General features: G+C 42.2%; 1 protein-coding gene across 2 annotated transcripts; it reads left to right on the top strand.

Moving 5' to 3' along the window:
* Nucleotides 1–463: 463 nt before the first annotated feature.
* Nucleotides 464–17,118, top strand: LOC146634678 (protein NLRC3-like). 2 transcript variants are annotated; one of them, XM_085379013.1, is made up of 7 exons: nt 464–518; nt 3,192–3,327; nt 8,551–8,627; nt 8,744–10,571; nt 12,083–12,256; nt 13,557–13,733; nt 16,923–17,118. In XM_085379013.1, the coding sequence occupies exons 2-7, from the start codon at nt 3,218–3,220 to the stop codon at nt 17,116–17,118; spliced, it is 2,562 nt and encodes an 853-aa protein (XP_085235139.1). In that variant the 5' UTR covers nt 464–518; nt 3,192–3,217. The 2 variants fall into 2 exon arrangements, with proteins under 2 accessions (XP_085235139.1, XP_085235147.1); XM_085379021.1 differs by lacking the exons at nt 464–518; nt 3,192–3,327; nt 8,551–8,627; ... (1 more) ...; nt 13,557–13,733; nt 16,923–17,118 and adding an exon at nt 11,274–11,337 and having other exon boundaries at nt 8,776–10,571.
* Nucleotides 17,119–17,475: the final 357 nt, after the last annotated feature.

Below are 17,475 nucleotides of genomic sequence, written 5' to 3'. Positions count from 1 at the left end.
CTCCAGTCTGCACGCCACGGTATCCTTGGGCAAGATGTGGAACCCTGACTTGCTCTCCGATGCATCCATCATAGTGTCATTGTTAGAAAAAGAAGTGCTTGTGTGAATGAAGCACGCTGTATAAAATGCTTTGACTGCTCATACAGAAAAGCAGCTCATAAGAACTGGTTCATTTTCCAGATAATTCCACTATTAAGACAACAGACATTTGGGAGGCTTTCTCTGAGAGTAACACTGAAAGTCTTGCTGCTCCTCCACAAAATGAACTTCAGATTAAAGACACAGCTCAGCTAAACACAACTCAAACTAATCTACACTATTTTTCTTTATTACGCAGCGTTTTTATAACTATTTCCAGATGTTTCTAAAGATGAAAACAGAATTAAACTCCAGCCTGATGCGTTTCTGAGGTTCCTGACTCTGACCGTCCCTCAAACGCCTCTCTGGGCGTTTCCTTCCGTCGCTTTTACTTTCGCTTTCGTGAATGTCGTGGCGCAGTTGATCGTCTCCATGTTAAGGTAACGTTAGCAGTCTGTACTGTTTTCCTGGCTGACATCAGCTGTGTGCAGCTTAGTTTCAGCATAAATCTGCTTCGTTTTATGTGAGATCAGAGTCTGGGAACGAGACAGAAACAGTTGATGATCAGCAGCTGAACTCGATGTTACTGTGGATCCACTGACTGATGTCTGTAGGCAGCTTCTCCTGCCTCCGTCAGTCTGTGGCTGTATGGGCTCAAATTGTGGTCATAAATATTTTGTACTTGTAAACCAGGATTTGTAGGTGTAAAAATAATTTGTGTGTGGACTTAGCCAAGGAATACGTGTGAAACTCTGCACTCAAGTTTCAAGTTACAAGTACGTCCCTATTTTTCTGCCTTTCATCTGATTGGCCAATGTCATGTCAATCACAAATTTAACAATCCAATCAGAGAACAGGTGGGTTTGTTCAGGGTTCAGGGCCCTGTTTCAGGAAGCCGGTTTAGTGCAAACTCTGAGTAAGTATACCCTGAGTTAATGAAAACTCTGGGTTTTCGGTTTCACAAAGCGAGTTTAGATTAATCCTGAGTCACTATGACGACACACTCCGTGAAGCTAACCTGCTCCCTAGCAGGTTTACTTCAACTAACCCTGACTTTCTCCGCCTCTGTGTTGGAAACCTGACTGTAGGAAGTGTCAGACATAGCGTGCCCCTTCCTTGAAGAGCCAGTAGATCAGGGGTGCCCAATCCCGGTCCTCGAGAGCTACCGTCCTGCAGCTTTTAGATGCATCCCTACTCCAACACAGCTGAATCAAATGGTTTGATCTCTTCAGCATGCCATCATGTTTGGCAAAGGCCTGATAACAAGCCATTCATTTGATTCAGGTGTGTGGGAACAAGGATGCATCTAAAAGCTGCAGGACGGTAGCTCTCGAGGACTGGGATTGGGCATCCCTGCAGTAGATGTTGAAGCCCAAATTCTCTGCAGAGCTCTCCGCCGGGAGAGAGTGATCAGAGCGCGTTTGGACATTTTATCATTTCCTGATGATTTCCTGTGTGAACGTTACCGTTTTTCAGCACAATCTATAAGTTATTTGAATAACATCCTCAGGCCTAATATTGCTCATAGGACACATCGCGGACATCCTCTCAATTCTGTACATATTATTTGTATTGCACTTCGGTTTTTTGCAAACGGGAGCTTTCTGTATAATATTGGTGACGCTGAGCACGTTTCCAAGGCTACCATCTGTCGGGCAGTCAGGAATGTTACAGTTGCACTGAAACGTCTCCTGTACTCGTCTGTGGTGTTCCCCGGTCATAGACCCACAAGATTTATCAAAGAGGGATGCCACAAAATTGCAGGTATCAGGATGAACAAAACTTAATTCATGATGTGGTGATACTTGAACTACTACTTAAATTTTACATTTATTTTCACGGTTCCCAGGCGTGATTGGCTGTATAGATGGCACTCACATTCCAATCATTGCTCCTTCAGTAAATGAAGGAGACTATGTGAACAGGAAGTCGTTCCACAGCATTAATGTACAGGTACATAGTTCCCTGTAGCATTTCAAACTAACAAATTATTTCATTATAGTAATGGATGCTAATTTGTGTTCTCTGCACTGTGAAGATCATATGTGATGCTGCCAACATCATCACAAATGTGGAAGCCAAGTGGCCAGGCTCTGTGAGTGGTGGTGGTGGAGGACCCCCACCTGTTTTTCGGGCCTCCGCTTTTTTTCTGTTGGCTATAACGGGTCACATTTGAGCATACAGAGTAAGCAAATATGTACTTGTAATGTGCTCAGATAATTTCAATAAGTGCTTACAGAGGGGAAATTAATGTAGCCTCTAACTGCAATTGATTTACATGGGACAAACAGACCAAGCACTATGGCTCATAATACAATTACACCTTACCTGTTTGGACTATATTTTTATATTTCATTTTTACTTGCTGCCAGGCACGTTTGGGGCCTGTTGGGTTGCACCTGCGCTCACATCACATCACAAAATAAAATGTATAAAATAACAAATAAAATATAATAAAATAACGTGTTAAATGGGTGGAAATCCCTAGATCAATGTTTATATTAACACTCACGCATTGACTCTGTCGGCTATGTTTTGCCATGCATGCTCCCTTTCTTTTGCAGCTGTGGCTGTGTTACTTTTTTTCTGCAAAATTTGCATGTTATCGGCATATGCTGCCATCAGAATTTCGGCCTCAAGCGCTGTAAAATACATTGACCGCGCCTTCTTTCCCTCCGTCTCCATGGTGACTCGCTTAATCTGTGCTCCACTAATCAGGGCTTTATGTATCCTCGTGCGCGCGCTTAACTTGGGGTTAAAGCAACTCCGCGTTGACTGAACTACTTGTTATCAGCCTTTCTGAAACCGAATATTCCGAGTTGGACAGTTCGGGGTTACTCAACCCTGAGTATCGTTTTTCACTCTGAGTTTTCTAAACCGGCTTCCTGAAATAGGGCCCTGGTTAGGTTTAGGCTGTTATTGTGCTTCAGGCTGAAATATGAGGAGTAAGGAGTGGGGCTGGTTAGCCCTCATGACCCTCACCATAACACATACGTCACAGGACAGTGTTTACCACAGAAACTCCATGAAATGATCAATGAGAACTTTAGAAACCTGTCAGTGTGATGCTTCCAGTACAACAGCACCTCTGAGTGTGTGTGTTTGCCTCTCAGACTAACTCCACCCTGACATCAAGAAGATGGAGGAAGAGGATGGAGCAGGATCTGCAGCATCCAGCTGTGTGTCTGTGAGGAGTGACCGGTCCAAAGATCAACCTCCAGACTTCAGTAATGAACCTGCAGCAAGAATGTAAGAGAGCTGCTGACTCATTTATTCAGTGTAAATAATGATTTTTGATGCAATGGGAGAAGAAAAATGACAAAAACAGTTTTAAAAATAAGGATTAAAATATTACAAACTATGTTTTTGAGTTTCCTGATGTAGTACAAAAATATATGAACATAACTGTATATAGGACAGATATTTACGGTTCTTTTAGGCAGCACCAAAAAACAAAAAGACTATTTTAAGCTGTCTGAGGTAGTGAGTCAACATGTCACACTGGGTCAAAGGTCAGGGAGTAAAAGTGTGTTTTAAAGAGCAACATGTCAAAGGGTATTATTGTAAACTTTAACAAAAGACTGTTATGTGACAAAGAGTAAGTACATTATTTTTATGAGATTGTTCATCATGTCTTTAATTTAATATTTCCATTTTTTCCTTCCTGTCTCATGAAGCTGTTACATTTATTGTGTGGAGATCAGGGAAATATTTTACTGTTACTGTCATAACCATTATCATTACCATTGCATTAATCATCATTTCATCAAAGCATTTATTGATGCTGTTGGTATTACGTTAAAACTTGTTTTACAGGTGTTATCATAATCCCATATTAACCTTTATTCCAGGTGCAGTTATAACTATTTTTATACACATCTTGCAGTTTGTGCTTTTAAAGAGTTTAAGCTCAGTCTGATAATTGATGGTCAGAAGCTTCGTCTGGCGCGATGTCGCGATGCCGATCTATTGTGCAAAGTGACTTAGAGGTATGGAAGGATTGCCTACACGCTTACAAAACACACATGATACAAGTATTCATTATTATCTTTTATTCGTTTATATCCTTTTTATTGAGCTTTGAGTAGTGGCATTTGATTAAAGCATTTATTCAATATATTACACATATAGTTTCAGTTAAATTGTTACACATATGAGAGTCTGGGTGTGAGCTTTAGTAGGCGAGAGGTGAGACAGAGTGCAATTGAGGTCGAGATATACACACACACACACACACACACACACACACACACACACACCGTAGGTAGACTTATATTCTAGGTAAGAGTTCAGACATATTTTGCTTGTAACTGCATTTTGTGCCTGCATAAGTGATAGTTTGCTGCAGGACGTGCGTCTGATGTTCCAGGGATAAGTGAAAGCAAGACGAGCTACAGGAAGCACCTGGCGTGGAGACGATGTTCTTTTCAAACTGTGTCAAAAGTTGTCAACAGAACATTTGTGTTTTTAACTCATGCAAGTATCTGCTCTGACGCAAGAGGGTGCGTAATAATACCCTGATGTTATAAAAGCAACTGCTTGTGTGCTTTTGGGCGGAGATCGACGCTGATTGTGTAACGGTGTTCATCTCCCTACGCATGTGTTCATTAAAATCATCGTTTGACCTAATTCTTCTGGACCTTCGTTGTTTTGTTCTCATCCTCAATATTCTGAATACGCGACAATTGTTTTTCTTTTAGGATCAATAAGAGGCCAGAATCTCCTGGACCTGAACCCAGCTGTGTTTCCTTAAAGAGCAACGAGTCGAAGGATATTGATATAAACTTTAAAGGATGTTCTTCTGCTGCTGAGAGGTAATGTGTGTCTAGATGTTGTTCCTGACTCTGTATTTCTGAATAAATCCTCATGTTTAATATCAGCTCAGCTCTTTTTCACACATTTCTATGTTGGTATGTGAAGCGGTGTGTGTTGGAGTGTTTCCACAAACACAGCAGTCAGAGTGGAAAGAGTGGATGTTGTAGGAGGTGTTTGTGTAGTGAAGAGGCTGAGTGTCTGTAGGACTCCAGCTGCTCCAGCAGGTGTCTCCTTTGTGCTTTGCTTCAAACACAGTGTAGGGAGGAGCTTCCACTCAGGTGTTTCAGGTGTTGCTGACTGGAGGAGGACAAATAGTTTTTCCCTTCAGTGACACTTCAGCAGCTCAATGTTCTGGGAGATGTTTGTCTTTATGAAGGTTTATGGATTCTTGTTCTTACTTTTGTGAAACTGAGCAATACATTTTCCATCTAACATTTAAAGTAAATTTCCAGGTGAATAAAAGATCTGCAGCTGCAGCCTCTGTGATGTTTCACAGTCTGAAAGTAACAAATTCAACCAGAGTTCAAACAAAGGCTTAATATACGTGTGTGTTTGATATAATGCCAACAAGTACAAACAGGTGTTCTTACAGGTCTTAATCACAGAGCTCTGATAAGTCTGGTGACTTTCACACTCAGCAGTTTTGCTGCCTTTTATTTTATATTGGCCTTTTTAAAGCCCTTCAAAGTCTCCCACATTCATACAGAGCTTTTAACACCAAACTCCTTTACAGTCCTTCTCCTCTCACACACGATCACACGACTGATTTGTCTGCAGCAGCTGTGTTACTGCTAGTATTTTATTATGTGTGTAATCTCCAAATATTGTTCCTGTGGTTTAGTTTGACTTCCTTCTGCAAACTCAGCTGCTCTGTTGCTGATACACGTCTCCATGAATATGATTGATCAGATGCTGCCAACACCATGTGTTTCATGTGAGCGCTCAGCTGAAACCCTGGGTTGACTTATCGAGTTAATAACAAGCTTCACGTGACTGTGAATGCTAAAGTGAATCCAGATAAAGGAAAGAGACCCTGCTAATGTTGGACTCACTTCTTAGTGTAGATCCCAGGAGGAAGTTCAACATAGCCATTCTTTGTGCTAGCTCGACCAAACCTGAGACCACAGTGCAGGATAATGATCATCATCTGTCTCTGTCAAGGACATTTAAAATCCACAAATAACAAACATAATTATATTTGATCATTAAAAATATGTTTTCACTTAAAAAAGCATGAGCACACTGGTGGATTACAGAAACATGAAAACTCGTTAACAGTAAAGTTAATTTAGGCGTAAGATTTTATCATTGATTTCAAAGTCTCTGCTGCAGAGAGGTGAGCTGTTAGTAACAAGAACTCTCTGATTTAAATGATTTTGATGTTTCCTGGTTTCTAAAATGCATCTCTGTAGCAGAGCAGTGTCTCCAAGGACACACAGGCTCAGCTGTAACTGTCAGTTTATCTGGTTTAAGACACATTTGGACTCAATTGGCTGTTTTTAACTATGTATTTTAATCAGAGGTGTAAATTTAGACCTCACACATCTGGATCCTAAACTATGATAGAAACAGCTGCTAGCAGTGGGTAGTTTGACTTTGATACGCTGCTCTAGAAAGCAAACAAAGGTTTGTGCAGCTCCTCTTCAGAAAAGTGTTCAGAGAGCAGCTGCTGTATTAGACAAAGGCTCGTCGTGTGAGCCCAGATGTGTGTAACAGCTGGATGAAGGAGAACCATCACAGTCGCGTCTCCATCCCGCCTTTATTAATGAACTTCCTGTTGCTTGCAGATGACAGGAACACAAAGTGTTTGTGCCACGTGATGCTGCAGGATTTGTTAACGTGTCCATGATGGTAACATCTCCTCGTCTAACTGCAAACACATGAGCGCTCCTAACGGCAGCTATCACAGCCACACAGGCAGACTGTGTCTCACTGTTGCATTCAGGGACATTTGTTTTCCTGTAAAAAGCTGAACTCTAATCTAAGAGGACTGTTACTGACAGGAAACAGCTGCATTATCTGCAGTCTGTGTGATCACAGCTGCTTCAATCACTTTATCAGAGAATTGATCATTGAATAAAACATGTTTGTGTCTGCAGAGGTCAGAGGTCACAGTCTGCAGGATCCAGCTGTCCGTCGGTGAGGAGTGACTGGTCCAAAGATTACCCTCCAGACTTCAGTGCTGAACCAACGAGGTCAGAGAACTGTGATGACTCCTTTACATGTTTGTGTTTTCCTGGATAAATATGACCAAAGATTCATTAAAAAGATAAAAATCTTAGACTTTGTCCTGTAGCGCTGTGTGGCAGGCAGGATTGGACCCAAACACAACAGGATGAAGTCAAAGAGGCAGCTTTATTTCAGCTGTGAACATGCAAACAGCAGAAATAAGGAAACATAACTGTAGGTTAGGTTAGGTAAGGAAAACACGTCTCTGCCTAGTCTTGAAAATCTAATCTTATCATCCATTGTTCTTCTAGGGCCTCTTCTTCTTGTGGCCTCAGCTAACTGCTAATATTTAAATGGCTAACATTAACATGTGTGCCAGGTTAACATTTATGATGAACTATGATTAATTAACTGATGTTGAAACTGGAGCTTTACTGACCTCTGAAATTCCTCCTAAAGTGTTATTCAGTGTTGTGACAGTCAGCTGCTTCAGCTGCTGCTGGGATGGGCTGTGGCAAAGAGAACAGAGAAAATCCAAATCAGAGTTTTTCTCTGAATTAAAAGGAAACAACAATATATTCTACATGGTGAAACTGATGGTTTCTGGTGTTTGGGTCTGTTTTTCTGTATTTATGCAGATAAAGTGTAAACTCAGATGAATTATACCATCAAATGTTAAAGGAAAATATCAGGATGAGTGTCTGTGAGCTGAGAAGGACGTGAAGCGAGCAGTTTATCCCAGAGCTGAAGCTGCTCTGTGTGCAGAGATGAGCTCAGATTCCTGCTGTGATTGATCAACAGTCACAGAAATGTAGACTTGTAGTTATTACTGCAGTATGGTCACAGCAGATACTGATAAACATGTATTATGAGGATGGATGATCAAGTTTCTCACTCTCTCCTTTAAATCTCAGTTTTTTCTTCTTCACAGTTTATCTGTTAATTTATTAATGAATAACACTGAAAGAGTTTCTGTTATATTTCCCCTTGAACATCAGCTTATTAGGGCGGCATTAGGAAATAGCCCCCCTCCAAAGAATGAATAAATGAATGATGATAATAATAAAATGATTCAAAAGCAGAGCTCAGAGTGGTAGAATGGTCAAACATGGATCCACGGGTGGTTCAACTGCATTTGGTGACGTGACCAAAGCAAATCTTTCAAATAATCCCACCATCAACGGGATGTTGTCTCCTTTACTACGGTTACTTTACTTGGTCACCGTGTGAATTTCTTTGAAATGAACCAAATTCTTTTATTTGTTGGTTGTTGCATATTTAACCTCTACAGTCAGGAAAGGAGGAGATGAGGCCTCAACAATGTTGGGTTGTAGCTGTGGTTCAGGTTAGAGTGAGTGTCCATGGAATAAATGTAAGTCAGTGAACTGGAAACATGACTGTGTTCAAACTTTGTTTTCCTTTTTATAATGAGTCTAATCAAAGGTGGACAGAAGTATCTCCACTGTGACTTTTCTGTGTCACCATCAGAGCTTCTGCACAGTGTGGAGAAAGATCCAGAAGCAGAGCTGGACTGCAGACAGCCAGTCAGAGCAGCTGTGTACAAAGTAAGACTGAACATCTGTCTGCTGATGGACTCATTTCTGAAAACTGGACTTCTTGTGTTGTTCAGACATTGAAGAGTTTTCTTTCTCTTTAGTCTCATTGTTTTTCTTTCTTTCAGCAGATGTTGGTCTGCAGGAGGTTTTAGATGAACATAAGATCAGTCTGAGGAGGAGATGTGAACGTGTGACTGAAGGAAGTGATGAAACAGGAAGTAGAACACTCCTCAACAGGATCTACACTGAGCTCTACATCACAGAGGGACAGAGTGAAGAGGTTCATACCCAACATGAGGTGAGGCAGCTGGAGACAGCTTCCAAGATGGACGCCCTCCATGACGCTCCAATCAGGTGCCAGGACATCTTTAAAGCCTTACCTGACCAACAGAGACCCATCAGAGTGGTTCTGACCAACGGCGTGGCTGGTGTTGGAAAAACCTTCTCAGTGCAGAAGTTCACTCTGGACTGGGCAGAGGGCTTGGAGAACCAACATGTCAGTGTGGTGGTTCTGCTTTCATTCAGGGAGCTGAACCTGATCAGAGATGAGCAGTACAGTCTTCTGGAGCTGCTCCATGTTTTCCATCCAACATTACAGAAGGTCACAGCAGAGAAGCTGGCTGTCTCTCAGCTTTTGTTCATCTTTGACGGCCTGGATGAAAGCAGACTTTCATTGGATTTCACCAACAGGAAGCTGCTGTCTGATGTCACACAGAAGTCATCAGTCAGCCAGCTGCTGACAAACCTCATCCAGGGGAATCTGCTTCCCTCGGCTCTCGTCTGGATAACTTCCCGACCTGCAGCAGCCAATCAGATCCCTCCTACATGTGTTGACAGGCTAACAGAAGTACGAGGCTTCACTGACGCCCAGAAGGAGGAGTACTTCAGGAGGAGATTCAGTGATGAAGAGCTGTCCAGCAGAATCATCTCCCACATGAAGACATCCAGGAGCCTCCACATCATGTGTAGTATCCCAGTCTTCTGCTGGATCACTGCTACAGTTCTGGAGCACATGTTGACTACAGAGCAGAGAGGAGAACTGCCCAAGACCCTGACTGACATGTACTCACACTTCTTGCTGGTTCAGACAAAGAGGAAGAAGAACAAGTACCATGAGGGACGTGAGACGAGTCCACAGGAGCTGACGGAGGCTGACAGGGAAGTTCTTCTGAAGCTGGGGAGGCTGGCGTTTGAACATCTGGAGAAAGGAAACATCATGTTCTACCAAGAAGACCTGGAGCAGTGTGGTCTGGATGTGACAGAGGCCTCGGTGTACTCAGGAGTTTGTACAGAGATCTTCAAAAGAGAGTGTGTGATCTTCCAGAAACCAGTCTACTGCTTTGTTCATCTGAGCATTCAGGAGTTTCTGGCTGCTGTCTACATGTTCCACTGTCACACCAGCAGGAAGACAGAGGTGCTGAAGATGTTTCTAAAATCAGAATCTTTCACCAAGATGATTTTCAATCTTTTTGATAACAAAGATCTCCAATCACTTGATGTATTTCTGAGGAGAGTCATGGAGAAATCCCTCCAGAGTAAAAATGGCCACCTGGACCTGTTTGTTCGCTTCCTTCATGGCCTCTGTCTGGAGTCCAACCAGAGACTCTTAGTAGGTCTGCTGGGTCAGACAGAGATCAGTCCAGGAACCATCCAGAGAGTCATCAACAACCTGAAGGAGATGAACAGTGATGAAATCTCTCCTGACAGAAGCATCAACATCTTCCACTGTCTGATGGAGATGAACGACTTCTCAGTACATCAGGAGATCCAAGAGTTCCTGAAGTCAGAGAACAGATCAGAGAAGAAACTCTCTGAGATCCAGTGCTCAGCTCTGGCCTTCATGCTGCAGATGTCAGAGGAGATTCTGGATGAGTTGGACCTGCAGAAGTACAACACATCAGAGCAGGGACGACTGAGACTGATTCCAGCTGTGAGGAACTGCAGAAAGGCTGGGTGAGTCCAGATGTGATCATTAACATCATTGATCAGTGTAGGTTAGTAGTTTAATGTTGAAAATAAAATCAGATTGTAAGCAGAAAGTGTTTGTGTCCGTACGCTGCAACCTTCCACACCATTCCTTTATTGTACAGACTCAGCAGCAGCTCCATGGATCCCAAATCCAAGAGTGGAGAACAGATTTGAAGTGTGTCACATCCATGCAGTCACAGCTGTTTCCACCATGTTTCCACTGATATTAATCCTGTTCAATGACACGTTTCATATCAGTGAATATGTTCTTTAGGACGTCCACTGACATGTTTAAGTGTCCTGCTGGAAATCACTCAAATCATCCATGAAATCCATGAAAAATCCTTTTAGTGTTTCTAACTTCACCCTCTGTCCTCTCTCTCTCTCCATCCTCCTCACTGCTTCTTTCACTGATAATCACACAAACATCGTATTCAGCTACAAAATAACACAATAATATCATCTGATGATCATTATTATAAGAGCAGGATCCATATTTGATATCAGAGTAACACACTGCTTGGTTATGTGCAGTCATCATCAGTGACTGTGGGTCAAACAGAAGCTCTCTGATTGGTTGCTGACCTTGGTCACCTGTCCACTCTCACCTGTTTGTGTTTGCTCTCTCTTTGCTGTCTCCATCCTCTCTCTCCTTTCTCTCCCTCTCTGTCTTTGTACGTCACTCAGGTCCAATGGAAACAGTGACATTTACAAACCAATCAAAGACAAACTGATCCATGTCAGGTTATAACAATATTCAAAGTGAATACAGGCTGCTGCTGGACACAGACAGGTAACATCATTTTGACTTGCTGTCACCTGGATCTGGACTCATAAACACTGAAGCCCTGAACAGGAATACAAATCATTTTCTGCCAACTAGCGACACACCAGCAGATAATGGCTCAGAAAGCTAAAATGAGCCAATCATTTCTGTGTTTAGTTCCCCTGAAATCAGATCTGATATCAGCAGCTCTGAGTTCATTCATCATTATTGTCCAGTGATGAGATTTCTGCTCCGTTTGGTAACAGTCAGCAGGTTTTTCCTGCGTGTGGACGTGAACAGTCGTTACCTGACAGCAGGTAGCAAACAGAGATCATCTTTCCAGCTGGAACTCTTCACTGAGCTGAACTCATTCAAAATGTTCTGGAGTCAAAACAGGAAGCAGTCCAAATGTGTGTCTTCACTCTGACTCTGGATCAGATCTCAGTGACAGACTGTGGACATTATGGAAGCCTAAATGTGACACCATCTTCCTCCTTCATCTGCAGATTAAAGCCAAACAAAGATTCTCATTAAAAGTCTGCAGGTCTGAGAGAGACTCAATCGTTGTGTCATGTCAAACACAGTAAGAGGAGCTGAAGCACAGATGTGAAGAGCAGATTCATCAGATTATGACCTCACTCTGTTTTGTCTTCATATACATTCAGTCTGTGTTTATAATGCAGATTTTCTGCTTTTATAATAACACATTTTATATTTTCTATCATCACAGACTGACTAACTGTGGACTCTCAAAGACTCACTGTGAAGTTGTGGCCTCAGCTCTGAAGTCCAACCCCTCCCATCTGACAGAGCTGGACATGAGTTGGAACAAGCTGCAGGATTCAGGTGTGAAGCTTCTGTGTGTTGGACTGGAGAGTCCAAACTGTCGACTGGAGACTCTGAGGTGAGTTCACTGACTGCGGCTGTTGTTGTTTTTCTATATTTCAGGTCTTTGATGTTTGAAACTTTCTTTAGTTCCTAAATGTTCAGGATGTGTCTGAAGACAAATGTGAAGAAGTTTGAGTGCTTTCAGAAATGTTGTCTTTCCAAACGACTGAACAACAGTTTTTCCTTTTGGCTCCAAACAGAAGTGACAGACTTGAGCAGGGTTCATTTAAAGGCTGACAGAAGTGGAGTGGTGACGGGGAGATGTTTGACAGGACAGTGTTTCAGCCTCCACAGGTTCATGTTGTGCTCCATCAGTCAGTGAAGATGAAGTCGGTGCTGATGAGGCTGTAGAGTGTGTGAGGGATGTGAATGAGGATGATGAAGATCTGATGATAGCAGATAAAAACAGGCTGCAGAGACTTTGAGCCATACAGGGCACACAGTGTGTGTACAGAACAGCTGAAATCATTATGGAGGCCTCACTGGGATATGGAAGCATCACAGTACAGCTTCAGTGAAGCATTAAAGTCTCTGATATGAGATGAGAAATGAAGCAGCCAGAGCTTTTTCATGAGTGGAAATCCACTGTGACTGTGAGCTGCTGCTACAGCCTCCAGATTAGCCAGCAGCTCATCCTGCTCAACATTTCCTCACCAACTTTAATGGAAGTGTGATGTTTTCAGCTGGAGTGATGGTCAGGGTGGCCTCCCTCTCCTCTTCTTCTCCTCTTCCTCTTTCATTTGTAAAGCCACTTCTGCTGCTTTCATTCATTTGGAAGTCCTGTAGCTGAGTTTGGGAGAGACTAACAGCCTCGGCAGCAGAGGGGAGAAAGGCTGTAACACCACCACTTTACTCTGTTCGACCTGTCACATCATTTTATCAGGAAACAAATATGCTCATGTTTTTACTATGTTTGTCTTGAAGATGTAAGAAGATCACATGGTGCTTTTTATTATTGTGTTGGTTTGTTTGCTGTCTCTTGGATGGAGCCCAGCTGTGCGTGGCCCCTGGGCCTGTGGTCAGAGTGTGTGCTGGATAATCCGGCCCAGGATGAGGCCAAACTGACATGGGATGAAATGTCTGTCACATAATTGAGCTTTGTGAGAAATGTACGACTTTAATGTGAAACATTCAGAGTTTTTTCTCTTGTTGTGTTTGTTTGAAGCTGCTTCCTGTTGGCTTCAGCTGTTTGGAGTTTCCATTTTCTAAACTTCTACATTCTGAACCTTCTTCAGCTCTGAACAGATGATGAAACACTGAATGATTTCAAGCTCACACTTTGTCTAATAAACTTACATCTTTCATTCTTTATACAGATTGATGGACTGTGGTTTGTCAGAGATCAGCTGTGATTATCTGGCAGCAGCACTGAAGTCCAACCCCTCCCATCTGAGACAGCTGGACCTGAGTGACAACAACAAGCTGCAGGATTCAGGAGTGAAGCATCTGTGTGGTTTCCTGGAGAGTCCAGGATGTGGACTTGAAACTCTGGGGTCAGTCAGCATGTTTTAGTTGTGCTGAGATGAATATGATGTGAAAGTTGTGCTGACACTAAACTGCAGACATCAGGCTGATATTATACTGATCCACACTGAGGATCTTCATGGTAAAGTCTGTTTTCTTCTTCTCTGGTTTAGTCCATTGACTGCAGCAGAACAATGTTCACATTTCAAACAGTGAGACTCAACGTATGGCCCTTGGCCCACACGCGGCCTGCCCACCTTCCCTGATTCAGAGAGAGGGGACCCTGATTAACTGTGTAGTGTTCTTCCTCACAGTTCTAAGTATCAGACACAACAATGAATAATCCACAGCTGACTGTCTTTAGCAGGTCAAAGGTCACGGCACACAGCAGACAGTGGGAAATATTATAATTCTGATCATTTATCAGCACATATCCATATGTATAAAAACAAAGCTGACACTGTGAGACTTGATCAGAGGTGTGATCATCACAGCAGAGGCCTTTGTGTCAAAGTCACTGAGGATCAAACAGAAACACATGAAGCAGATTTTCCTGTTCTGGCTTTTTATAGCAGATAACCTTCAAAATATTCTGCAGTCCATCAAAAACTGAAGCAAACCATGAATCAACATGTGAACATGAGCTGATGCTGCTGAAGTGAAGCAAAGTTACAGAGGTTTGATTACAGACACAGCTGAGAGTTTGTAATCTGTCATCATTTTAAAAGGTTTACATTTCTTCAGTATATCCACATTTGCAGCTGGTACCTCAACCTCCACCTGTCCAACACAACTGCTGTCCACTGCCTCCATGACATTGTGATTTTGCTGTTGGTCTTCTGTCAGATCTTCATCAATCACTTCTGCACGGGGCACACCTTCAGACTCTGCAGCTGCATAACGAAAGCCTGTAAGATAAAATTAGACATAAGGTAAATGTACACCAATATTCCAATGACAGGTGTGTGATTCATCTGGAAGTTATGTGCGGATTAGTGTACAGTGATAGCAATTTAGTATGTTTTTAGAGGGGGGGGTGTTTACTTCCGATGGGTGCTCTTTTTCGCTTCCGTTGCGTACGCCTTGCGTGCCGGTCCGAGTCTGATACAGGTATGTCGTCATGCCACATGTGCAGTGTTGGTGCCCAGTCTGGATTTGTTACATCCATTTCATATGCTGGTTTGCCTGCAATAATCCCAAATCATAAGCTACTCAGTCGACATGATGTGGTTCTGCAGCATCACACATTAGCATGTTTTATCTCATTATCTATGACCTCAGCACGTTGAAAATAACACTAAAAGCCTTTCAAGAGTGATATGAATTAATTTAGAACTCACCGGAAAGAAAATGCCGTGAGCAAACCAACAAAAAGCTGGGGATTGCAGAGAACTCGATATCCGCTCGTCTCACCGCTGCAATCCAAGCCTGACGTCTTTGTTTAGTAATATCGGATACATGGGATCCCTCACGTTGCCTCCAGGACGGAAAACGATGAAAAGAGAGCCCGTTATCCAGCTTCTTGCCTTCACGATCGTGTGATCTAACGTTGCAACCGACAACACAACACGTACGATCCATAGCTGAAATGGTATCCTTTGGCTGGCCTACTGTCATGGCGGAAGGGGGCATGGCCCATCTCCCGTGACATCACGCTCCAAAGCCCTATAGGTGGGAAAATGTACCATGTCGACCAATCAAAAATGATATGGAAACATGACATTTGGTTGTTTAGCAAAAGGGGGAAGTTTTAGGAGTGACCGGCAAGAGAGGGCGAGTGAGCGAAAGAGAGAGAGAGTTTTGATACGTGAGAGATTTGTGACGTTTACCGTGTTTGGTCTCAAGTTAGTTTGTTGTCTTGTGTATTTAGTGTGTAGCTGTTGTTTTGTTTTGTGTGTCAGTTCTACTAGTGATCGTCACAGTTGCTGCCTTAAAGCCAACAAAGGCAGATTGCAGTGTAAACGCTGAGTGACACACCTGCTGTCAGACCTGCAGGTTTATCCCTGTGCTGTTCTCATATGTGTTAGAGTGACACAAACTATTGTTTGACACCTGATTGTTCTGTAAATAGTTTGAAATGATTATATGAAAAACGTCTGAGCCTTGGCTGCATTTTTTGGTAAATAGTACCATATAACTTTGTTGTTTGCAAAACGTGTGCGTATTTTTAAAAATGTACAATCTCTATTTGCATTTCAAGTTATGAAGATGATTCGTTAAACATGTGTGTGGTTTTTACAGTCAAAATATCACTTTCTACTTGTATTTTAAATTTTGTCTGAATTTAGATAAATTGTGCTGATACAGTTGGTCAAAATGAGAAAATAACAGATTGGCAAGATAAACTGTTTTTAAAGGTAAAATATAGAGGCCACATCAAAAGTAGTCAAGAAGGGTTAAAGGCTAAAAGCAAAGTTGTCACCAAGTACTGTTTATATTTGTGTGTATTGCTGCAGCTTTTTTGAGTATTAATTTGGTGCCTTTGTGTGAAATAATGGTATTGTGAGTGATCCATATAGTCACAAAGAATAGCCACTTGTTTCTGTGCTACCAAAGTTCCCCGGCTTTCATTCAAAATGTGTTTATCGTCAGCACCTGCACATTAAACTACTTAAACATTATAAATGTCTTCAAGCTCACACTGAGGCCTGTGGGGTACTATCAGCCACTGAGACAGTACACACATTTATATGTGTTTGTATATGAATATTTCATACTTTAAGACTGCCTGTTTATTTAAGGGAGATGAACAAAATACATTGGAATTGTACAAAATAATATCATGGATGATAAATTAAATAGATTTTAAGTAGATGCTTGTGCATTCTTAAAGTCTTATATGTTGAACTGAACTATGTGATCTGTTCAAAGCCTTAATCTTAATTTGAAGTGAAATGTGCATTTTGAGTTTATACACTATGTATATAAGGCGACCGTTTCCTTTTGCAGTATTTTTGTGTGGTGTACTTTTCTATGTCTTAACAAAAGGGGAACAAAGGTGTTTAAGTTCACCTAGGATGATGTGTTTTAATTTTCACATGGTCTTGCTTGAATTTGACCCTGACAAAGGCGTATGAACTCTGTCAGCTGTTTGGAGTTTCCATTTTCTAAACTTCTACATTCTGAACCTTCTTCAGCTCTGAACAGATGATGAAACACTGAATGATTTCAAGCTCACACTTTGTCTAATAAACTTACATCTTTCATTCTTTATACAGATTGAGGGACTGTGGTTTGTCAGAGATCAGCTGTGATTATCTGGCAGCAGCACTGAAGTCCAACCCCTCCCATCTGAGACAGCTGGACCTGAGCCTGAACAACAAGCTGCAGGATTCAGGAGTGAAGCATCTGTGTGGTTTCCTGGAGAGTCCAGGATGTGGACTTGAAACTCTGGGGTCAGTCAGCATGTTTTAGTTGTGCTGAGATGAATATGATGTGAAAGTTGTGCTGACACTAAACTGCAGACATCAGGCTGATATTATACTGATCCACACTGAGGATCTTCATGGTAAAGTCTGTTTTCTTCTTCTCTGGTTTAGTCCATTGACTGCAGCAGAACAATGTTCACATTTCAAACAGTGAGACTCAACGTATGGCCCGCGGCCCACACGCGGCCTGCCCACCTTTCCTGATTCAGAGAGAGGGGACCCTGATTAACTGTGTAGTGTTCTTCCTCACAGTTCTAAGTATCAGACACAACAATGAATAATCCACAGCTGACTGTCTTTAGCAGGTCAAAGGTCACGGCACACAGCAGACAGTGGGAAATAT

This window comes from Diplotaxodon limnothrissa, linkage group LG3 (assembly GCF_057381915.1).
Source record: "Diplotaxodon limnothrissa isolate DT_005_m linkage group LG3, D_limnothrissa_male_GT1.1, whole genome shotgun sequence".
In the NCBI taxonomy this organism is placed as follows: Eukaryota; Metazoa; Chordata; class Actinopteri; order Cichliformes; family Cichlidae; genus Diplotaxodon; species Diplotaxodon limnothrissa.
The sequence above is the reverse complement of the archived record's forward strand: the minus strand, read 5'-3'. Positions and strand labels throughout refer to the sequence as shown.